This window comes from Acomys minous (genome assembly GCF_964271855.1).
Source record: "Acomys minous genome assembly, chromosome: 4".
Classification (NCBI taxonomy): Eukaryota; Metazoa; Chordata; class Mammalia; order Rodentia; family Muridae; genus Acomys; species Acomys minous.
In genome coordinates, this window is record NC_140486.1 from 28,928,752 (window position 1) to 28,954,295 (window position 25,544).

A 25,544-nucleotide genomic window follows, 5' to 3' on the forward strand; every position below is an offset into this window, starting at 1 on the left:
AATCCACCAAAGTAGAGAAATATGCTATTTAAATGGCCATAACAGAATATCCAGTTCCCTGGAGGGATAAGTTACTAGTATAATTTTAGATTAAGTTTTCACAGACATTGAACATTTCTATAAGGATCCTCTTGCTGCTCCCAGGTCCCTGGAGAGTCAACACACTGGACCTCTCTTGCTTACATTATTATGTTCTTTATTTATGTCAATGAAAAGAGCTTCATCATCCTACAAAGTCATGGACACTTCCATTTCAAAGCTTAATGTATTACAATCAATTCAGTTTTATTATAATCATAAAGTAAAAGCCTTGCCACCTTCTTGGCATGATTCACAAAACAGAAGAGAGAAGGCAGAGTTCACAATTATTCTGAGCTTCCATGTATTTACATTCCTAGGCCGGATACAATTTAATTCAACGCATATTTACTAACTGATGCCTGTATGAAGAGAACATTCTCTGAAGATACCCATGTCTTAATCCCTGGAGCCTGGAACCGAGCTACATGGCCAAAGGGCGTTAAGGCTGCAGGTGGAAAACAGTTGCTAACTAGGGACCTTAAATCACATGAGATCTTAGGCCAGGCAGAAGAAAGAGAAGTCAGACAGGACCTAAGGACATGACCCACATCTGCCTGAGAAGATGGCAATAACGGGACAAAACAAACAAATGAAACAGCTCCAACCCCCACCCCCGCCATGAGTGGATTCTACAAGTGTGGAACTGTTGGGTACAGATCATCCCCTACAGGCTCCACAAGAAATCACAGCCTTGAAATCCAAGCTTTCATCTCAGCAGTGAGCCCCAGACCTCTACAGAGTTGAGATGAGACAGTGTTGTTTTGAGACATGGTGTCTATGGAGTTTCATTAGGGCAGCCACAGGACACTAATCCAAGGTCACAGAGCTGCCTTCAGCTATGAGAAGGTTTCGTTCTCTTGGTGTCTCACTGAGATGGAAGAGGCGTGGATATAAAAGGAGGGAAACCATTCTAAATTAAATCTTTACTTCATCCAAGTGGCAATGCCTTTTTTTTTTAAATGAAGGGGAAAAACAAAAAACAGCTAGAACCTGTATTTTAACAAGCTTTCCAGATAATAAAATTTTGAAAAACACTAGATTACATTTATTAGAAATTACTTGAAAATGTAGAAAACTATGTGTGATGCTTCTGCTTGGACTCATCTTCTAGGCCAGTTTTCTCCAAATTCCCCATGCTGTGACCCTTTAACACAGCTCCTCATGTCGTGGTGACCTCCAACCATAAAATTATTTTCATTGCTACCTCATAACTATAATTCTGCTAGTGTTATTAATACTAATGTAAATTTATGATTTACATGATATCTGATATGTGACCCCTGTGAAAGGGTCATTTGACCACCCCCAAGGGGTCACAGACAGCATGTTGAGAACAACTGACCACACCAAGAACAGTAGGCTATGGTGTTTTACCCAGGCTCAAAAACAAAACACATTTCTATAATACTAACAGGAAAGCTCTGCAGGAATTCCACCAGTCTGGCGATGAAAAGGATTCTCCTGCTTTTAAAGTTCCCATGAATTGTAAGACCATATATATCAAATCTGTTACCTTTGAAAAATCATTAGAATTTGTTGACTAGTACTTATGGAGCCATGGGAACAGTTTCACCCACATAATACATTTTCTTTAATTTAATACAAAGAGTATATTCCACACAACAACATACTTTAAAAAGTTCTTAAAGCACTAGTAGGTATTAAGTGAAAATAAACTCATTGGTGACCACAGTATTATCCCTATGAGTCCTGTTGATGACATCAGCAGTAACAATGTTTGAAAGGCAAAGAAAAAAAAATACAAAGGGAACTAGGAGCATTTTAAAACTACATTTAACCTAATGTTCACTTCTCCACCAACACTTGTGTATCCCAAAAGATGCACCCAAAAAGACTGTAAAGGCATGATGTTAGGGCATACCTCTGTCAATTACCCAGCACTGCAAATCAGTGCCATGTTTACAAAACTAAAATAACCAATGAGGATATAAGACATTAAGTGGAAGAACATTAGCATAAACCATTAAGCAGAGGAAGAACTCCACAAAGGTGATAACAGAAATGAGAAAGTTAATGCAACTGAGACAGACACACAACATTTGAGATAACTTTCTCTGGTTAAATCAATGCACCTCACTCAGTCAGCAACTCCAACGCTGTGAGAGAAGGAGATACACATCCAGACTCCTATTTGCTAATCCTCATCCAGAACTATTTGCCGGTCAGCCTACGAAATGAAAACACTGGGTCTACACAGACATCACAACAGATGTTTCACAACGATAGAAAAGTCAAATCATTATGGTAGATTTAATTTTATTATTATTATTATTTAAAGTGCACAATTTAAGAAAACTTCACCAGAGGGAGTGCACTTTGGAAAGACACGGTCAGAGTATACAGTGTAGACAAAACAGGCACCTCCATGGTAATTCGTCTTAGTAAATAAAAGCCCATTAGGAAACAAAGAAGAGAAGCAGCACCTGAGGCCTTGACGCTGTCACTAAAATGCTTGTTTGTACCCAGTGGTCTAGCTGGTTAAGTGTTACTAAGAGCTGCAATGGGGGAGCTGCTGTTACTTCTAGTAGAGACATGAGCTTGTCTGGCTTGCAGTCCCATCACCTGGAGGGAGGGCGGATCCCAATCCTTCAAGTAGCCTAGACTTTGGAGAGCAGACCAGACTCTGGAGCGCTGGCCTTAATTAGGTTCTGAATTTCCTTGAATTTCGGATGGTCTTTGTCAGCCACCAACTGGAGGAGAACAGCCTCACTGGTGGTCACAATGATCCCGGTTCGAGCAAGTCGCTATGGGAGAGAAACCAAGACAATAGGTGAGCCAGAAGGTGGAGACTTATTTTAAAATAGCAGAAGCAGCCAGGACAATTACCAGGGTCTTCATCTACAACAATGGTTCTCGGCCATAGCAATAAACTCAGTGATGGAGAAAGGTTTCAAAACCATCTGTATCACAAACCCATCATGGGTATTTCTCAGTATCAATAAAGGGCCAGAAACATGTAAAGGGAAAACAGGAAGCCAGTGTCACCATCCTTAGATGACCAGACTAATCATGGTAAAACATAAGCAAAGAGAGGAGAGAAGATAAAAATCAGATCCCCAAGGGTGTGTGTGAGTTTTGTCATCTTGACACTCAAGCCGGGGTGGGAGGAGGGAAACTTAATTAAGAAACTGCCTTCAATTTGGGTCCAAGGTTCCCACTCAAACTATGGCACCAGCCAAGGACAATACGCGCAGTAAACTTCAAACCCCTACCCAGCTCTAGCCAATGGACAGGACATTCTCCACAGTTGAGTGGAGAGTGGGGTATGACTTTCACACGAACTCTGGTGCCCCATATTTGACCACATCCCCTGGATGGGGAGACCTGGTGGCACTCAGAGGAAGGATAGCAGGCTACCAAGAAGAGACTTGATACTCTATGAGCATATACAGGGGGAGGTAATCCCCCTCAGGAACAGTCATAGGGGAGGGGAGTAAGGGGAAAATGGGAGGGAGGGAGGAATGGGAAGATACAAGGGATGGGATAACCATTGAGATACAATATGAATAAATTAATAAAATAATTTTTTAAAAAGGATAAGAAACTGCCTTCATCAGACTGGCCTCTAGGCAAGTCTGCATGGGCATTTTTTTTTTTTAAATTAATGAGTGATGTGGGAGAGCACAAGCCACTGTTGGCAGTTCCACCCTGATCAGGTGGTCCTAGGTTATGTAAAAAGCAAGCTGGGCAAGGCACTGAGCAGTATTCCTTGGTGGCCTCTGCTTCCGTTCCTGTCCTTGAGTTCCTGTCTTTGAGTTCCTGCCCTGACTTCATTCAGTGATCAACTGTGACATGAGAGTTAAGATGAACTGAACGCTGTCCTCCTTGCTTTTGGTCATGGTGTTTGTCATAGCAACAGAAACCAAACGAGAAGAGTGGTGCTCCGCATGTGCAGAGTTCTCAGAGCTGTAAAACTCCACCTCTCATTCCACGCTACCAAATGGGGACTTCTTTTGGCTTCCAGGTTTTTGTTGTTATTGTATTTTGTTTGGGTTTTTTTGGTTTTGTGGTGGTTTTTTTTTTGCTTTTGGGTTTGTTTTTGTTTTTCAAGAAAGCATTTCTCTTAAATAGTCCTGGTTGTCCTGGACTCCTTTTGTAGACCAGGCTGGCCTCAAACTCTCAGAGATCTGCCTGCCTCTGCCTCCTGAGTGCTGAGATTAAAGGCGTTGGCTTCAAGTTTTGATAAAAGCTTGAGTTTTTATTTCTAACATATTTACCCTGTGCACTGTAATCAAAACAGGATATCACCGAGAATATTAACACTTTTGCCTGGCATAGCTGCCACTTGGTACCTATTTTTTTAAAAAAATTTATCGCTACTGGTGATATAATTAAAGCTATCCAGACTGTTTTATTACTAGTTTGCTATTCAACTATATAAAATAGAAGTTTAATTGCATTCAGAAAATATGGGTTCTTAAATTTTTTTTTTTCTGACTCCAAAAGCAGCACCGGAGGACTTCCTCATAATCTCAGCTCTCTGGTCTAGGAATGACTGGCAGAAGAGAGAGTGGCCTAAAGTGAAGGCTGGGAATCTGCCCCAGGGAATACCGGAACCACCACCTCTTCTGCCATTACCAATTCTTTTAGAATGACTAAATAAGGTTATAAAACCAAGAGCTGTGTGAAGCTCCCCAACAGGACTTCTCCTAACAGAAAGACTTTGCCAAGGTGCTGCTGCAGAACCATAGCAATGCCAGTAGATATCTCAAGGAGGTTGTGGGATGGGGGTGGGGCAAAGGGAAAGAGAAAAGCAAAGCGGAGGAAGTCAGGAGGGCGTGGGCAAAAGAGAATCCAGCAGCAGCGTCCACTCCCTTTGAGATATCAGAAGAACTAACATTGGATTTCAGGGTAAGTGGGACAAAAGTTAAGAAACAGGCCTACAGGAGATAATCTGGCCAGTTGCAAAGAGCAGCACCCACAAGAGATAACATTGCCTAGTGACTGACCCAAAGGGTCCCACTGGAGATAGAGTTGATAAGAGACCTAGTTTTATGGCCACATGCCTTCCTGCTCACCAGAGACAATGGTACCTAACAACCTACCCATCCCATTGGGGAGAACAAAAGAAGTGAAGCCATGGGTGGTCTTGGCGCCCTTTTCTGCTTAAAGACATTGGAGAAGATAAAGGGACCTCAGATCACGGCCTTTGGGGGATCTGGTGCAACCCAGCTCAGAGCTGAATTAAAGACTCCTCTTATATTTTACAGCGGTTTCGTGTGTTTTCTGGTTCTTTTTTTGGTTCAATCTGGGCATAGCACCTTCATAATCAGTTGTCCCAAACTCTAGGGTAAAGTGCAAATACCTATCCTAAGAAGCACCTGCCGCAAGAACCCTGGAAGAGGGTAGGCCTTTTTCTAGTGCTGTATGGGCTTTTGTCCATCTACCCTAATAATTTGTGGTGATGCTACAAGCTGGGTCACATGGGGGTGCAGAGTGTCACTTACCTCAAGATGGAGGGTTTAAAAATAACTGAGCAAAGAACCCATGTGAGAAGGAAGGTGCGGTACAGAAAATGCAAAGCTTTTAGAATCAGACTTGTATGTGTTTGCATAGCCTGCCCTCGCCGACATGGGTGGGAGTGAGCAGGGCAGATAACAGCAGCAGCTTCTGGTGTTCTGTGCACTTCCTGATTGTGTAATCTTCAGCCTAATTTCTCTCCAGAGTTACAATGGGACTCCTTACACTTACACAGCCACTCCAATGGGGCCAATGAAAACAATGCTTGATGTACACACCTAAAACTTCAAGTCAATGATGGCATTCTTAACACATTTCATACACGGACAACATGAAAAACTACCCATCCTTATGGGGCATCAAGGTCAAGAGAGGACATACTCCATCTCTTCTGCAATTCTTCTTCTGAGATCAGACAAACTCAGCCAGGGGCAGGATGCTACAGCAATCCATTATGCAATTTTGGACAATTATTAATTCAAAATGACACTGCCAATAGACAGCAAGGACACAACCAGCGAATAAAGTCCATGCCACAGGCCTGATGCTTGCTAACTTTACTTCTTGCAAGTAAAATAAATTTAAACAGGCAATGTAGAAAAGGATATTCTGACATAGTTCTGCTCAGAGGGAGGAAAGAATGGGAGACAGGCATATTGCTGTTAACTTTCATTTCATACATAAAAAAGTATTTCTGCAAAAACTTTACTGTATGATCTCCACAGGGAGATACGACAGAGGAGCAGCCTACAGCCTGGGAGGCACGGCACACCCTCACCTCACCTCACCTGCAGGCACTGCACACCCTCACCTCACTTCACCTGCAGGCACTGCACACCCTCACCTCACCTCACCTCACCTGCAGGCACTGCACACCCTCACCTCACCTCACCTGCAGGCACTGCACACCCTCACCTCACCTCACCTCACCTGCAGGCACTGCACACCCTCACCTCACCTCAGCTGCAGGCACTGCACACCCTCACCTCACTTCAGCTGCAGGCACAGCACACCCTCATCTCACCTCACCTCACCTCAGCTGCAGGCACTGCACACCCTCACCTCACCTCACCTCACCTGCAGGCACTGCACACCCTCACTTCACCTCACCTGCAGGCACTGCACACCCTCACTTCACCTCACCTCAGCTGCAGGCACTGCACACCCTCACCTCACCTCACCTGCAGGCACTGCACACCCTCACTTCACCTCACCTGCAGGCACTGCACACCCTCACCTCACCTCACCTCACCTGCAGGCACTGCACACCCTCACTTCACCTCACCTGCAGGCACTGCACACCCTCACCTCACCTCACCTCAGCTGCAAGCACTGCACACCCTCACCTCACCTCAGCTGCAGGCACTGCACACCCTCATCTCACCTCACCTCACCTCAGCTGCAGGCACTGCACACCCTCACCTCACCTCACCTCACCTGCAGGTACTGCACACCCTCACCTCACCTCACCTGCAGGCACTGCACACCCTCACCTCACCTCACCTCACCTGCAGGTACTGCACACCCTCACTTCACCTCACCTGCAGGCACTGCACACCCTCATCTCACCTCACCTCACCTCAGCTGCAGGCACTGCACACCCTCACCTCACCTCACCTCAGCTGCAGGCACTGCACACCCTCATCTCACCTCAGCTGCAGGCACTGCACACCCTCACCTCACCTCACCTCACCTGCAGGTACTGCACACCCTCACCTCACCTCACCTCACCTGCAGGCACTGCACACCCTCACCTCACCTCACCTCACCTGCAGGCACTGCACACCCTCACCTCACCTCACCTCACCTGCAGGTACTGCACACCCTCACCTCACCTCACCTGCAGGCACTGCACACCCTCACCTCACCTCACCTCAGCTGCAGGCACTGCACACCCTCACCTCACCTCACCTCACCTCACCTCACCTGCAGGTACTGCACACCCTCACCTCACCTCACCTGCAGGCACTGCACACCCTCACCTCACCTCACCTCACCTGCAGGCACGGCACACCCTCACTTCACCTCAGCTGCAGGCACTGCACACCCTCATCTCACCTCACCTCACCTCACCTGCAGGCACTGCACACCCTCACCTCACCTCACCTGCAGGCACTGCACATCCTCACCTCACCTCAGCTGCAGGCACTGCACACCCTCACTTCATCTCACCTCAGCTGCAGGCACTGCACACCCTCACCTCACCTTACCTCAGCTACAGACACTGCACACCCTCACCTCACCTCACCTCACCTGCAGGCACTGCACACCCTCACTTCACCTCACCTGCAGGCACTGCACACCCTCACCTCACCTCAGCTGCAGGCACTGCACACCCTCACCTCACCTCAGCTGCAGGCACTGCACACCCTTACTTCACCTCACCTGCAGGCACTGTACACCCTCATCTCACCCCACCTCACCTCAGCTGCAGGCACTGCACACCCTCACCTCACCTCAGCTGCAGGCACTGCACACCCTCACCTCACCTCAGCTGCAGGCACTGCACACCCTCACCTCACCTCAGCTGCAGGCACTGCACACCCTCACCTCACCTCACCTGCAGGCACTGCACACCCTCACCTCACCTCACCTCAGCTGCAGGCACTGCACACCCTCACCTCACCTCAGCTGCAGGCACTGCACACCCTCATCTCACCTCACCTCACCTCAGCTGCAGGCACTGCACACCCTCACCTCACCTCACCTCACCTGCAGGTACTGCACACCCTCACCTCACCTCACCTGCAGGCACTGCACACCCTCACCTCACCTCACCTCACCTGCAGGTACTGCACACCCTCACTTCACCTCACCTGCAGGCACTGCACACCCTCATCTCACCTCACCTCACCTCAGCTGCAGGCACTGCACACCCTCACCTCACCTCACCTCAGCTGCAGGCACTGCACACCCTCATCTCACCTCAGCTGCAGGCACTGCACACCCTCACCTCACCTCACCTCACCTGCAGGCACTGCACACCCTCACCTCACCTCACCTGCAGGCACTGCACACCCTCACCTCACCTCACCTCAGCTGCAGGCACTGCACACCCTCACCTCACCTCACCTCACCTCACCTCACCTGCAGGTACTGCACACCCTCACCTCACCTCACCTGCAGGCACTGCACACCCTCACCTCACCTCACCTCACCTGCAGGCACGGCACACCCTCACTTCACCTCAGCTGCAGGCACTGCACACCCTCATCTCACCTCACCTCACCTCACCTGCAGGCACTGCACACCCTCACCTCACCTCACCTGCAGGCACTGCACATCCTCACCTCACCTCAGCTGCAGGCACTGCACACCCTCACTTCATCTCACCTCAGCTGCAGGCACTGCACACCCTCACCTCACCTTACCTCAGCTACAGACACTGCACACCCTCACCTCACCTCACCTCACCTGCAGGCACTGCACACCCTCACTTCACCTCACCTGCAGGCACTGCACACCCTCACCTCACCTCAGCTGCAGGCACTGCACACCCTCACCTCACCTCAGCTGCAGGCACTGCACACCCTCACTTCACCTCACCTGCAGGCACTGTACACCCTCATCTCACCTCACCTCACCTCAGCTGCAGGCACTGCACACCCTCACCTCACCTCAGCTGCAGGCACTGCACACCCTCATCTCACCTCACCTCACCTCACCTCAGCTGCAGGCACTGCACACCCTCACCTCACCTCACCTGCAGGCACTGCACACCCTCACCTCACCTCAGCTGCAGGCACTGCACACCCTCACCTCACCTCACCTCAGCTGCAGGCACTGCACACCCTCACCTCACCTCACCTCACCTGCAGGCACTGCACACCCTCACTTCACCTCACCTGCAGGCACTGCACACCCTCACCTCACCTCAGCTGCAGGCACTGCACACCCTCACCTCACCTCACCTGCAGGGACTGCACACCCTCACCTCACCTCAGCTGCAGGCACTGCACACCCTCACCTCACCTCACCTGCAGGCACTGCACATCCTCACCTCACCTCAGCTGCAGACACTGCACACCCTCACCTCACCTCACCTCAGCTGCAGGCACTGCACACCCTCACCTCACCTCACCTCACCTGCCGGTACTGCACACCCTCACTTCACCTCACCTGCAGGCACTGCACACCCTCACCTCACCTCACCTCACCTGCAGGCACTGCACATCCTCACCTCACCTCACCTCAGCTGCAGGCACTGCACATCCTCACCTCACCTCACCTGCAGGCACTGCACACCCTCACCTCACCTCACCTGCAGGCACTGCACATCCTCACCTCACCAGCAGGCACTGCACACCCTCATCTCACCTGCAGGCACTGCACACCCTCACCTCAGCTGCAGGTACTGCACATCTTCACCTCAGCTGCAGGCACTGCACATCCTCACCTCAGGTGCAGGCACTGCACACCCTCACCTCACCTCAGCTGCAGGCACTGCACACCCTCACCTGACCTGGTGTGGTTACTTTCTCACTTTCAACCTTGATGCTTTAATCTAGGCAGGCTCTTTCTGCCCCTTCTTAGAATGTCTCAGAGCCTAACCAGGGCTCATGGGGGCTCACAGAGACTGAAGTGACAATCGGAGAGCCTGGATGGATCAGAGCTAGGCCCTCTGCATATATATTATAGTTGTGTGATTGGCTGTTCTTGTGGGACCCCTAGCAGTGGTAGTATGGGGTGTCTCAGACTCTTTTGCCTGCTCTTGGGACCCTTTTCCTCATATTGTGTTGCCTTGTCCACCCTTCATATAAGAGTTTGTGCCTAATCTTACTGTAGGTTGTTATTCTGTGTTCGGTTGACATCTTGGGAGGCCTGCTCTTTTCTGAAGGAAAACAGGAGCAGTGGATCTGGGGGAAAGCCAGGTGGGGTAGTGAAACTGAGTGGGGTGGAGGGAGGGGATACTCTGGTCAAAATGTAATGTATAAGAGAAGAATAACATAAAACTCATATGAATGTAAAAGAAAAGTTCTGGAAATATCTTCACAGAGAACAAGGTTTTCGACCATTTGGTTCCTCTGAAATACTTTAAAGTCTTGTTACTACCATGACAATAAAGTTTCAATGTGAAAGTACATGAAGACAGCTGCCTGTGGAGAGAAGGCTGACCTGACAGTGGACCTGTGCCAAAACAAAACAAAACAAAACAAAAACAAAAACAAAAACCAAAATTCCAATGGGGATGAGGGCATTAAAAAACAAATCAAAAATTAAAAATGTCTATCTATCATTTCTGCTTCTTGCCCCAAGCTTCTGGGGTCTTTGAGGAAAAGGGGATGGAAAAATTGTAAGAGTGGGAAGTGGCAGATAGCATCAAGGAAGCAGCATTTTCTAGACACAAAAGGGCAAATGCATATGTGAACTCAGACCAATGTTAACGCCACACAAGACCTCTGTCAGCTCCAGACAAAATCGCAGCACAGAAAGGCAGGTGGACACATAATCCCACATCTAGCTGAGGAGCTACTGGCGTTTACTAGGTACTGGAGGAAGTTGAGTTGGTTTTATGAGGCCTGACAGGCTATGCACACTGCAGGGCTGGGGCCCAAACCCAAGACCAGATGGGTAATCCAAAACTGGGCTTGATGGGGAAGGGACTTAAAAATAAAAATTAAAAAAGTACTCTCAAACTTAAGAGGGGAAGAGATGGTGACGATGGCGGTAAGGGGAGGAGTTAGAGGGGAGCTGAACACGCTCAAAATGCACTGCACGAAATTCTCAATGAATGAATAGAAATATCGCAATAAACACACGAACAGCAAACATCTACCCATAATCCCAATAGGGGTTATAATCTTTTGAGAAAAACCAAGAAGTGAAGCCGGCCAGGTTTTGTATCAGTTATTGCTACTGGGAGAAAGGTGGCCTGTCCGTCCTCCACCCTCTCCATTTGCACTCTGGAGGGCACTTCAGGCTGCAGCGCTGATGCAGTCCCAACAAAGAACAATGCCCAGGGCAGTCTGCACCCGGGGCACTGGATGATCTCACAACAACAACAAGCCCTCTGGCATTTCTTTACAGCTGTTTTAAATTCCTACCCTATTTATTATTAATGTGTGCGTGTTCATGTGATATGCTGAGGCCAGCTTAAGTTTAAAAGGCAAATCGTTCAGTGCTGTTAAATATGCAAGACTCCTAACTTTTCAGGGAACTTGAGGAAGAGCGTATTTTTATACAGAACGAGTACCTCAAGTGCAAACATCCTGTCCATCATGCTCCGTGAAGAGGTGGCATCAGCAACGATGTGCACTTCAACGCCTCGGCCAACCAGCTCCAGGGCAGTTTGCTGGATACATACATGTGTCTTGTAGGAAAGAGGAATATCACATGTAAGAAGATGGGAAACTGCCTTGGCACTATGTGTCTAAAAAGGGTGAAAGGGGTCGCTGCAAAGCTTTGGTCCGGCTCTCAAGATGTAGGTGAACTCCAGCAACGTCAGCATCTCCAGAGACCAAGAATTGTCTTTTATAGCCAGAGGGTGGTGGAGCACGCCTTTAATCCCAGCACTCAGGAGGCAGAGGCAGGCGGATCGCTGTGAGTTCGAGGCCAGCCTGGTCTACATAGTGAGTCCAGGACAGCCAAGGCTACACAGAGAAACCCTGTCTCAAAAAATAAAACAAAACGAAACAAAACAAAAAGAACTGTCTTTTATCAACATTTCTTGTGGTCACATTGAATTTACTGTCAGAATAGTGTGAAATAGCTAATGACTTTCCCCCAATGTCCTCTGAGTGGCCTTGAGAAAGCTCAGTATCACCACTCAGGTGTAGGGCCACTTGCCTTCAGGTTTATGTCTGCATCCGTATCCGATGTGTACCTCAAAAGAATAAGGCCCAGGACTGAGGAAATACCGGGGCAACTGAGTCATGCAGCAGTAAAGACAGGCAAGGGTAAATACTTTATGCAGGCCCCAAACCACAGACATGTTTTACAGATTTGCAGGATAGCCGGAAAGGATTGAAGCTGAAGACCCCTTTTCATATTTAGTGTAGGCTCTGGTTAGCCAGGTACGTCTCGAGCATGAATCACTCTGGCTTTGGCTTATTCATGTGAAAATCAGAGATCACCCCGTGTCCATTGCCAACAACTGCACTGTACAGACCCCGTCTTTGCAGACACTGTCTTATAGCATTGCCTCAGCAGAGGACACAAAGCAAAAAACACCCTCAAAGAATTAACTATGATAAATAAAGAGATGTGCAAAAGCCACCGCATTTGTACAACACATTTATACAAACAAGCTTCCTCTCTGTCTTAACTGAACTAAAAACATAAAGATTAATTAATGGACATTTAAAGTTAAGATTACATCTTTCTATTATGAAAACCTATTATGAAAAAAGCCTTATTATCAAACTACAATCATAATTAAGTTAATGGTGTTTTTTTCATAATTTTTAAATTTCAGGATAACAGTGGTTTAAAAATTAGAAATAAGCTGAGTATGGTTGCACAACCTTGCAATTTCTACACTCAGGAGGCAGCTATACAGGAGGACTGCTATAAATTTGATGTCAATCTAGGTTACATTATGAACTCCATGCTACGTAACAAGACTGTACCTCAAAAAATATATAAAATAAAATGTAATAAATCAACTAAAATTGGCACTAGCAATCCAAGAGTTTGTTTGTCCTTCATAAGGCTATGCACTGAAACCTATCTGAAGGACAATGAACTGTACAGGGCTGGGGATGCTGTGAGGTGGGGTACAGCACAAAATGTGCCCCGATCACGTCCAGTAACATATAAACAAAAACAATGCATTTGGGGGAAATGTCTTTCAAAGCAGGAAGCAGGTGGTTCTCACAGGCGGAGATTCAAATGCAGCCCAGCTGGCTCACTGGCTGTCTGCCCTTGGGCAGGGTACCAACATCTCTATACCTTAGTTTCTCATCTGTGGCGCTGGGAGACACAGGATGCATCATCGCTCACAGGGTTGTTAAGAGGGTTCAGGGCATTTCATCAGTTCTCTGAAGGTGGAGAACACGTAACAAGTGCTGGCCATTTTCCCTCAGTGCCACTCACCTACCAGCGTCCTACAAACAAGGCTGCGATCTGGGATGGCGCGCCTCCAAGAGGGTACTTACTTCTACTCCAAACAACACAACACTCCGGACGCCAGGAATCTCCGCTAATGCGGCTTCGACTTCTGGTAACACCATAGAAAACTTCGTCTTTGGAAGAACCAGCTTTACTCCTGTTAAGTCAATTTCTTGAACGGTGCTGCCAAGGCCTTTGGGGTACTGTTCTGTTATAATAACTGGAATTCCTAAGATCCGAGCTCCTTGCAACTGAAAAGAAGCACCAAAAAAAAGTGTAAAAAAAAAAATATATGTGTGTGTGTGTGTGTGTGCGCGCGCGCGCGCAGTGAGTAGAGATGTGAACGCACACTGTGCCTCAGCAAAGTGGAACAAACAAATACGGCAACGTACCAGTCTCTGCCCCACACTAATGATGTCTCCAAAATACTTGATGGCTGGTCGGAACCTTTCCTGCATGTCACAGCAGAAAAACACAGTGCTCTGAGGTGTGAGGTTTCCCAGGGTCGTAAGCTGAGGAGAAAAGAGGACAAGACTGATCTACCATCTGTATTACAATGACATTTATTTCCAGTGGATGTCAATGCAAAAAAGAAGAATGTTCCTATATTTTGCCTCAGTAAGTAAACTCACATGACTAATGCTACAAGAAAAAAAAATTTGGATTACGCCCCCTGCAGCGGGTAGTACCCACAAAAACATTCTCCAAACTACATTAGGTAAGGAACGGGGAAATAAAGCAAAGACCAGCATTACATAAATGTTTAAACGAATTTTAATACTTTTGGAAAGAAGAAACATTTGAGCCAATTGAAAATGTGTACGTATGTGTCAAAGAATTTCTTCCCTCTAAGGAGGAATACTTATATAATATTAATTTTTGCAACAGTACACTTGAATAGCAACTCAGTGTAAAAATATGAAGGAAAAGAAAATATATTTAAAAATTTAGCAGGTAGTTATATAATTTGAGTATTTTATCTCCTTTTTTAGTGTATTTAAAAGCATTTGATGAATTCTATTGCAAATATGTTACCTTCAAATCAGAAAAAAAATTTTATTTGTTAAATACAAATATGATAGTGGTATCATGCACAGAAATTAAGTTAATCTAATTCATATAAAGAAAGTAAAAATTTAAAATTTAACCTGCAGTAGAGACTATGAAACAGAAAAGAAGATAATTCATAGTAAGTACAAAATCCTTGCTATCAAGTTAAAAATGCAAAGATGTCACTTGCAAGTGTGACTTCTGAAGTGCAGCAAATGACACATGGGAACTGCCCTGTGCTTGGGAAGGAACACACTGAAGAGTAAATTCTTAAACATTATCAGGAGTGGGGAAATTAGTGAATTTGGAGGAAAGTAAGGTATTAAATTTCCAAGCTTTACATCAGCTGCAAGTAGCCTATACCAACAGTCTGGGAACAGTGGGGATCTACTAAACGTGTAAAATTTCACATTGAATGCTGGGAATTTAACTTCCCTGGATGCTTAAAAGCCCAGGGTGCTTTACTTTCCACCTTGCAAATTAAAGAAAGCTCTCCAAAGAAAGTGGTTAGCCTGGTCATTACTCTTCCTAGTCACCCACTAACCCCTGCCTCGCCTCCCAATTATCCTGTTTAGGTATCAAGTCTGTGTCCCAATTACATGGGTGTAGCCTCCGGAGCAGCTCAGCTCTAGACTCAGCCTTACTGGCTCTGTGTGCAGCAGACTCTGGAGGAGACAACTCCTCCATGGTCCAGTGGAGCCACTGAAATCAATCTTGTAGCCCAGTGCTGTGGCTATCCCAGCTGCTATATGATTGCTTCTGTCTGTGTTCCAGTTGGAGACGCTATTGTTGTCATCTCCCGCTGCAGGTGAGGCTACGGCACGCACTTACTCACCCTTGGCAATCCAGGAGCAGATTGCACTGGAAGCTCAGAACCATCCGTCATGTAGCACAAAATGGAAGGAGTCTAACTTACCGATAAAGCAGATTAAAATAAGTGTTCAAGTGCTTTGGCTGTTTCCTCACTCTGTTTTTAAGTTATACCTTTTTTTTTAAATTTTAAGTTTATTTATTTAGCATCTGTGTGTCTGTGTATGTGTAAGCTCCAGGATTTACACTGGACAGACAACTGATAGCCGACTCTCTTCTTCTAGCTCATGGCCTGTGGGATTAGATCTCAGGTCTTCAGGCTCGGCAACAAGCTCCTCAATCGGCTGAGCCAGAGTGCCTGCCCAATGCCTACCCAGTGCATGCATTTCAGTCACTTTCAAAGCAGTGACTGTGATCTATGCACGAAAGCCAGGAAGACCAATTTTTGTGTCTCCAGGATGGTATTTCTGAAAACAATCACTATTTATGACTTACACACTGTAAAATCCCAGTAAACATTAAACCGTAGTTCCCTACACTCAAAAGCTATGTTTTTCTTTTATAAATTTAAATAGTAACTATCACAGTGCTACTGTAATTTGGGTATATCATATAGAACAGCTTACTTACAAGTAGCCTGCTTGAAATTACAATAATACAACTCTGCCTAACTTGCCATTCCACTAGGCAGCAAGACTGAACAGGAAACTTCTGGCAAGTATGCAAGTGCGCTGACAGTCAAGCCCCGACACGCTCCCCGCTCACACATGCTCACAGCTGACACGAGCTTACAGCCCCAGCTCTCACACACTAACTCGGTCTACATGGTCTAATACTGCAGGTCCCACCCGAGACTGGCAGTCTGCATTCTAAATTCACAGAAAGTTAGAGTCATCAAAAACGGGCAACAATGATAGAGGCAACAAATCAGCAGCGGCAGGAACCAACCCAGGAAGACGGACAAAAAGCCCCCAAGTACCAGAAGAGCACCCCAAACTCAGTTCCACTGGAATCTGGGAGGTAGCAGCACATGGTTCTAAGGTAGAAAAATGTCATTCTGGTATTCATTAAGAGTGTGTAAAAGAAAGAAAGGAAGGAAGAAAGGAAGGAAGGAAGGAAGGAAGGAGGGAAGGAAAGAGAATAAAGAATGTGTCAAATAGTATACTATTTTAGAGCAACTACAAGATAAATAAAAAATGATGAAAATATTAAGTGATCAAATGTAAAAGAAAAAAAAAAATAAAATCCTTACTTAACCAGAATCTGGATATATGTTCTGTGGGCAGAAGAAAAACAGCCCTCAAGCTGTCCTCACCCCACAGTACTGCACTAAATAGAGACTTTCTTTCTTATAAAGATGGAAATTTCTGATTGTGTAAGTCCCTCAGACACTTTTGCCATACCCTTGAATGTGGCTGCATCTGGCAAAATCTGCCTGAGGTAGTGTGAAGGCAGGAGAAATGACTACCTGACTCAACGGAAAACTGACATATAAGTCAGCTACCAGGTCCTCACTCACGCAATCAATAACTCACAGGACAAACCATGTGTGTACCCAAGGTGAGAATGGCCTTCCTGAGTCCTCATAGTCACATGATCTCAGTCTCTTCCTAAGAAAAATGTTGCACACATGGTAACTGAGGGTACCCCACCAAAACATTGACTGGTACTTCTCAATACTGTCAAGGTCACTGATAAAAATCAAAAGCAGGGAAGTGGATTTAACTGTTCCCAAGACTAGATCATGGATAAGGTCATCCTAAAATACAAGTCTGAGAAGAGACAGAAAGTAAAAGCTAGTTAAAAAAAAAAAAACAGTGTGCAAGGGTAGAGAAATGGCTACGTGGTTAAAATCAAATATTGCTCTTCCAGACCCCCAGGTTTATTCCCAGCATGCACTGGATAGCTCACAGTCGCCTGTAACTCCAGGTCCAGGTGATCTGACACAGATACACATGTATAATAAAATATTTTTAAAAGAATAAAAACAAGGCAGGCGTGGTGGTGCATGGCTATAATCCCAGAACTCTGGGAGGCAGAGGCAGGCTCATCTCTGTGAGGTCGAGGTCTACAAAATGAGTCCAGGACAGCTAAGGCTACACAGAGAAACCCTGTCTCAAACACACACACACACACACACACACACACACACACACAAAGAAAAACAACAACAAAAACTATTCTAACCATGATATCTACCCAAACCTGTTTATTTCCTATTCCTAAATCCATATAGAATTCAACACGATGGCATAACAGTTCAGTTCAACTCTAATTCAGTCACTTTTTCTTAATCCTGACTCACAAATTTTAATTAAAATGAAATTGTAGGTACCCACAATGGCCCAACATATACATGTTACAACTGCAGTATGACCAATGCTGCCATAACAAAAGCAGATCTGACCAAATATTTTCAGAAACAAAAATTTAGCATTTACAGATCACTGCAGATTCAAGAAACACAAATTACTTATCCATAAACAAAAACATACATGCTTAAATACAAAAGGTTGATTGTTGTGATCAATGACTTCCTGAAACAAGAGTTCAGGAGACAAAATTTAAGTGCGAAATTCTTGGTCCATTTCCTTTAAACCTTCCACACCGTGGCATTGACCTTAGATTGCATATTGAATAGAATACCTATAGACTTTTCCCAGGAAAACTTTGATATTCCTATTAACCTAGTCATGTGATCATCTTACAAAATGGCCCCTAGCTGGCCACTAGAGAAAACAAAAAAATGGCTGGCCTACCTTAATGATACACACCAGTTCACAGAACAGGAGTCATACATGGTGTCCATTGAACAGTGCCCCTACCCCCTTACAAAGCCATACTTGGAATTCCTAACCCTAGTGCCTTTGACAATGACCTTCAAGCTGGACTCACTGCAGATGACTTGACATAAGGTTAAAATCACCCACTGAAGTAAGGTGAATAAGTAACGGAAGATGACTGGTGTCCATATGGAAAGGAGAAGCTTATACAGAGAGATGGACAGACAGACATACAACAAGAATGCCTTGACCATAAAAGCAGAGACTGGAAGGATGGTCTCCACAAGCCTTTGTCTGCCGAGAACTGGAGGCACTGAGAATCAGGAAGAGATTGTTTCTCACAGCCCTCAGAAGGAACCATCCCTGCCCACATCCTAGGGCTCGAGCCTCCAGAAACACGAGAAGGTCTGTGTTGTTTCAGGCCCACAGTTAGCAGAGCTTACGATAGCCCCAGTGACACAGGGAGGAATCTGTACATGTTTATGACGGGAAATGTTTTAAGATGGGTGATTTTTTTTCCCCTTTAAGATTGGTAGCCTGATCCGGGTGTGGTGGTGCACGCCTTTAATCCCAGCACTTGGGAGGCAGAGGCAGGTGGATAGCTCTGAGTTCGAGGCCAGCCTGGTCTACAAAGTGAATCCAGGACAGCCAAGATAACATAGAGAAACCCTGTCTCAAAAAACTGCCACCACCACCACCACCAACAACAACAACAACAAATCAGTAGCCTGTTACAGTTACAGTCACAAGATAAACATGACTTACTTGAGTAAAAATCTGAAGGGGATCTGGGTAAGTTTTAGGTCTCAAACTGAGGACAAATGGCTGAAGTGCCTATTAACATATCAAAGTGGACCTGGCTGCCAGCTTTTCCCAGCATCCCTCAGTCCCTACCTGTTCCAGAGTATGGCTGTCATATCCTGCACTCTACCCTTCAATCTCTGCAGTCCAAGAGTTCCTCCCTATATAATCCTTCTTTTACCTTTTGCCCTCTTGACTGTTGCACTTGGCTCTCTTCTCTCTCTCTCTCTCTCTCTCTCTCTCTCTCTCTCTCTCTTTCTCTTCTCTTCTCTTCTCTTCTCTTCTCTTCTCTTCTCTTCTCCTCTCCCTTCTCTTCACATGCATGGCTCAGGGTCAAGTCCACTATGGACTCTGCCAGATGTGTCTCTGCATCTGGCCATTCTCCCTCTTTTATCTACAGTAATCATTCTCCTCCACCAAATCTAGTAACAGTCATGTTTTTCCTTCTTATTTCTATTTTCATTCAGTATTTAAGTCCTAATGTTTCCAGTGCAGTCACACAGCCTCAGAAGGAAGGCCCTGACTCAGTATCAGCTCATTGCAAACGAGGGCTTCCTCACTCCACATACACATAGCCTTCAGGGATTCCAGACATAGCCCAGGCCTGTGGGCATTAGAACCTGAGTCCAAACCTGTTTCACTATGTCAAATTATATAAGTTTAGGTAAATCGTTACCATCTTCTAATATAGTTGCCTCATCTTTAACACAGTAAGAAAAACAGCATTTTTTCTTCGCTGTGGTGATATCCTGCAAAACAAACACCTGAGTCAGCACAGGTGGGGATGTTCTCTAATGAGGTTAATGAAGATTTACCATTAAGATCTCTCTAGAAACATCACTGTGCCAATGCAGTGTGCAGAATTAAGAAACTCATTCATAAAGTGCATTTCCAGACACCACCAAGAGGCTCATCATCGTATGATTTATTTTTGGCAAAACAGACTCTGAGCCTTTTCATTTAGATGGCAAGAGGCTGTCTCGCTTTTGCTTTCACAACATATATACCCACTCTGGGCAGTGATGCCCCTGGTATAGCCTTCCCCCTGCATCTTACAAACTCTGAGCTCTCTGACTCCTCAGGGAAGGTCAGCTGTGCCCACCCACTGAGAGCTGAGACCGGGAAGGATCTCTTAAGACTGTGCCTCCGACTGGGATGAAGGTGAAGATGGGCTGAGGCAAGAGCACACTGACATTTAAATCTACATCAAGACTCCCCATGGTTAACTAAATGTAATGAAAAAAAAAAAATCTCAAATGCAGGTCCCGGCTCCCACTCTCAAATACAGTTTATTTATAGGTAGCAGCTAATTTACACACAAGGGACAAAAAGATCCAAAGTTTGGGGCATTACTCTGCAAGACTGAAGGTTTTTAAGTGGCCCATACACCACTATAACTGTATATGCCATAACCTCCTCTGTCCATCAAAACAACAAGCTGGAGACAACACCCCGAAGTCCAGATCTAGGCATTTCATCTTAGTGTGCCCTAAAAAGCACTCCGCACCCCAGACGCGCAGGCTGAGCCTGAGTTTTTCCTGAGGCACCCCTACAAGCAAATGTCTGACAGCCCCATCTCTACCTTCCAGCTAGCAAGCCACGAGCAAACCCTGTCTCTTTCACTCTTCTTTCTCTATCTGCCTTTCTCCTGTTCTGATCCAGAACTGAACTGTCTCTCCTAGTAAAATGTCTGTGCACCACTCTCAGACGACAAAAAAAACTAACTAGAACACAAAAGCTGCAGCCAAATAGAAATCTTCTCTCCCGCTTAACCACCTCAGGAACAGGTCAAAGTAACCTGCCTAGGGAAGCTTGTATCTCCTGCTCTCAAAAAGCTGCCAAAGCCTTCCCTTCCGTCTGGCCAGCATGCATTGCTTCCTGTCTTCTGCTTGGGTTCTGCCTGCCCTGAGAAAGGTCATGACGTGTCCAGCGTTGCATGTCTCCGTCCTGCAGACTTGAAACCCCCCCCTTTTTTTTTTGGAAACTGTACACAAAAGTCATAAAAAGACCTTCATTTACATTGTCTCCTATGCCTCAAAATCTGTCAGACTCCAGACACACAAGCCATGAATGCAGCATGAGCTCTGTCTTCAGCTACCTGAGCTGTCAGCAGACATTCAGTCACCCTGACAGGATATATATATATATATATATATATATATATATATATATATATATATATATATATATATATATATATTTTTTTTTTTTTTTTTAAAGGAAGGCTGAAAAAGCTATAGCACACTAGTACTGGCAGTGAAGGGGGTCTTTCAAGATCAAGTCCCAAAGAACTGCTGCCAACCACTGGGGCAATATGGCACAAGCGCACAGAGTTCCACAAGGTCACTCGCTACCCTCAGCAAACAGGAAGGGACGGTCAAGAGTTCATTCTAGAAGGAGACTCTGTGAGCCAGGAGCCACAGAGGCTCCTGGGCCTACATATGGAGAGATGCTGACATACTATTCAAACAAAGGATTGCACCCAGAGTGCACAGTCTCTGCTCCTGAGTCAAAGGGATAAAGGCTTACTACCTCCATCAGTCCCACAAGCCCAGAGGCCACCTTGAGGCTTTCCAAGTGATGGGTGTTCCTGGTAAAACAACAGGGAGCAGCATCAAGAGAAATGAACAAACAGCAGATTTAATCTGGAGACGTCTCATGGCTCTCCTCCAACATGGAAAGGAAAACAGTCCTGTCTCGGCAGATGTTCAGACATTCACTGAGGCTCCTTCAGGTTTTGCTAGCTGGGCCATTACAGCTGTGTGATCGGAGGCGGTTTCCTAACCTTCCTACCTCTCAGTGCTCTGCTCCTCAGAGAAATGAACGATATTACTATCTCCAGCAAGGACTGGATGCGGGCTTGCATCTAACCACACAATGCATTCAAAATGCCCCTTCAATGTGGAACGACCTCTTCTGGACACAAATCCCCCACGTTAGTGGGGCTTATCCAGACATGCTCCAGAAAATATAGTAGCAGTAAAAACAAGTATGTGTCCTGAAAATATATCCCCACACATAAAAACACATGTGTACACATGCAGCATCTCATATACTATGTAAAATATCCTCTCATATTATCTACAACTATGCTGGGAGAAGCTCAGGGTTGAAGGAAAGTATTACAATTACTAAAGCGAGAAAAAGAAAGTTATATATAAACAGATCTAGCTGATAAGCTTAAGGATTCTTGTGTTATTCAGTGAGGAATATTACTCTTTGTTAGTGGGTAGAAAGAGTACTGCAATTACCATAATGATTACTTTATTGGGGAAAGTATTTCAAGTAGTAAAATGAGAATATGAAAGTATTTGTAAGTACTTCAAAATATAGACATATTTAACCAATAGGCTTTCTTGGATGATTTAATGAAATACTGTTTGTTAGGATAGAAAAAAGTATTGCTTTTGTTATAGTGATATTTTAAGCCTCATTACAAAAAAGTAGATCACACAAAATATTTCAAAAGCCACAGTGACCTTACTTATATATTGCCTTCTCAGTATGTTTACATATCACACACACACACACACACACACACACACACACACACACATTATTGATTTTCAGACTTAAGAGTTGAATCATGTCTTGTAATTTCAAAATATAAAATTCCTACCCCAGCACACAGAAAAGCAAAAGCAAACTTAAACATCTAAAGCTTAGTTTTAGTACAGCAGTCACAGGTAGGAGCCTCTCTCTCTCCTGAGAATAACAGGAAATGGTAGACAAAGAAGTCTGGCCTTGTAATGGGTTTGTCAAAGGTGCACCCAACATATTGAGTATTTGGCAGCGGCAATCTAAACAGATGGCTGTAAGACTCCTAAGAGTCATCATCTGGAACTCTTAAAGAGATAAAAAATGGTGAATCTTAAACACTGAAGAAGGCAGCTCTGCATTGGGGCAGCAGGGCTGATCACTCCGCCTACTCCAGCCTCTCTGGCAGTTACCCCATGAACTCTGTCCTCCGAACATATGAACTTTAATCATGTTAAAGTTCTCCCTTTGGAGCCATAGATGCTGGGGGGAGGGGCACCATATCTAGTCTGTCTCTGACTACAGACAAAAAAACTACGGGACAAGCCTCTCAAAATGGTACTTGGATATGAAAATTCCTTTTACCCTCAAATGCCACATTTCAGTTCGTCTTCCACAGAGAAGACAGAAATTCTACACGTACAGAAAAAAAAAAACTATAGATGGTGTAGTGCCTACACTACACCGTATCTTCTTTCCTCTCAAAAGCATACATTTCCCAGAGAATCCTCAGATTTTAGGATAGCAGACCGTCCCGTATTACAGCACGGCTTTTTAGCAATATAAAAATTAATGAACTCTAACCCTTAGGTACAACTTCCTCAGCCTAGGAGTCACAGGCTAGCGTTAAGCTGTCTATTTAAGAGGCTATGGGCAGTTCTCTCCCTATGTAGGCACCAGATTGACTGTCACTAAAATGAAAGAAGAGAGAGAGAGAGGCGCGGTGAAGTTTGCATGTCTGCAACTGGTTACCAACAACTCCGAAACAAACCCCTAAGGCTAACACTCCCCACGATCTGCAGGACCGTGGAAATAAGACCCGCGGCGGCAGCGGGGTTAAGCAGGCGGCTGCAGCACAAAGCCCTGGGGCTCTGGGGACCACACACACTTGGGGGCGTGAGCGGCCCGCGGGGACCGGACTCCGCGGGGGCGGGACCCACCTGGATCTGCAGCGGCACCAGGCGCAGCTTGCAGCGCTCGCTCACCGCGAAGCCCTTGGGCAGGTCCACGTACTGGCCCCACTCCTCGGCGAAGAGCTGCACCACGAATTTGCGGTGCATGTCCAGCTGGTCGCCGTACAGGCTCAGGAACTTCTGGATGAGCACATCGTAGCCCGCACCGTGGGGCACCGACGCGGGCCGCGCGAACACCGAGAAGCAGAAGAGCACCGGCACGCCGCCCGACGGCGCCCCCGAGCCCACACCGCCGCCGGCCAGCGCGGCCACCGCGGGCTCCGCCGCCGCCATGTTCCCCGCGCGTGCGCGCCCGCCCGCCTCCGCGCGCCAGGCCGAGGGGCGGGCCCTGGACGCCGGAGACCCGCCCGCCCGCCCGCGCCTCCCCGCGGGGCTCGGCGCCACCGGCTGCAGCAGACACGGTCACCTGTGGCTCGCTGCGCACCGGGACCGCAGCCTAGGTGGCTGGCTACCGACAGGCCGGCGGTCGCAGGCCTCTGCAGAGCACCAGACCAGGCTGCAAACGACCGTCTTCCGACCCGCAGTCTCGCGCTAGTTTTCTGAGACGGCTCCGATTGGGAACTGGAGAGCAAAATCGGAACTTCCTGAAACTGAAGGTTTTCATTTTTGAATCGGTACAAACCATCACCTTCACAGTGAAGCGACCCCAGGCGCACTACAAGGTGTACCAATTCACAGCCATCAGAGCAGGATCCTTGACGTCAGATCCTAGGGACGACAGGCTCGTGAATATAAGCATAACATTATATATGAGATAGTTGGCTTAGTCTTATAGTGTTTTTGTTTGACAGATTTTTTCGGCTACAGCTGTTGATTTGGAGCCGATGGTTCAGTTTGTTCAAGAAGCTAAGTGCATTTATTAAAAAAAAATACATAAAATACATAAAATTCATTTATAAAATGTATAAGGGCTTTTTTTTTTTGAGGGGCGGGGTAGGAAAAGCAATTTTCATATCCATTGTGCTAGACTAGCTTTTGGCCGCCTAACGTAGCAATCCAGTTTGTATCAATAGCAAACACGATATCACATTCGGTAAGGCAGAGTTGAGGCAAGCAGTACCTCACCGTAGTAGAAAAAGAACATGAACGCCCCACTTCACTGATGAATTATTCTCAATAATCTATCATTAGAGTAGTGATTGGATCAGCTTAAATAAATGGTATTGGAAGGAGCCAGTGAATAGGAACCCCCTAAATGGACATTCAGGTGACATACAGCATACAATTACCGTAACTTCAATACCACTATTGCGGATAAATGCTCACATTGATTTCAGAGAGGACTCTCAGGAACATAGCTAATTATGAGCTAAGCACTTTCAAAATTCACATTCTGAGCCACTCAAGAGATTAGATTACACAGCGTTGATTAATATGTTAATATGCTTCAGAACACACACACCCGCAGTGTATTAATACATTTTCCTATTAATCAGCAACACTTGACTCCCTGATTACTTTTTTATTTTTGGAGCCATAATCTTTACTCCATCTCTTAGGTGATAGCATAATCTTCATATTTCCCTCTTGGACTTACTTATAGGCTCTTTTCCTATATTCCTCTTGCTGCTCAAAACTCTAACCCAGTGTTTTTCAATTTTCCTAGTACTGTGACCCTTAAAAGCAGTCCCTCGTGTTGTGGAGATCCCTAACCATAAAATTATTTCATCATTATTGTCCCATAACTGTAGCTTTGCTACTGTTATGAATCATAATGTAAATATCTGATAGGCAGCCACAGAGGGGTCGCGACCCACGG

At 45.9% G+C, this 25,544-nt stretch overlaps 1 protein-coding gene across 1 annotated transcript; it reads right to left on the reverse strand.

The window, feature by feature from the left end:
- Positions 1 to 175: 175 nt before the first annotated feature.
- Positions 176 to 24,103, reverse strand: ISOC1 (isochorismatase domain containing 1). The gene is made up of 5 exons (XM_084778805.1): positions 23,753 to 24,103; positions 14,004 to 14,123; positions 13,659 to 13,862; positions 11,756 to 11,872; positions 176 to 2,846 (listed from the first exon to the last, which is right to left on the reverse strand). Exons 1-5 carry the CDS (start codon positions 24,056 to 24,058, stop codon positions 2,700 to 2,702), a joined length of 894 nt encoding a protein of 297 aa, XP_084634931.1. The 5' UTR covers positions 24,059 to 24,103; the 3' UTR covers positions 176 to 2,699.
- Between the last annotated feature and the right edge of the window lie 1,441 nt (positions 24,104 to 25,544).

Excerpts from the sequence above, each read along its gene's own strand:
- ISOC1 (XM_084778805.1), bottom strand. The coding sequence starts at position 24,058 with ATGGCGGCGGCGGAGCCCGCGGTGGCCGCGCTGGCCGGCGGCGGTGTG. Across the intron at positions 14,124-23,752 it reads TGGTGCCGCTGCAGATCCAG|CTTACGACCCTGGGAAACCT; the intron begins GTGGGTCCCGCC and ends TTTTCTCCTCAG. Across the intron at positions 2,847-11,755 it reads ACAGGATGTTTGCACTTGAG|CGACTTGCTCGAACCGGGAT; the intron begins GTACTCGTTCTG and ends TCTCTCCCATAG.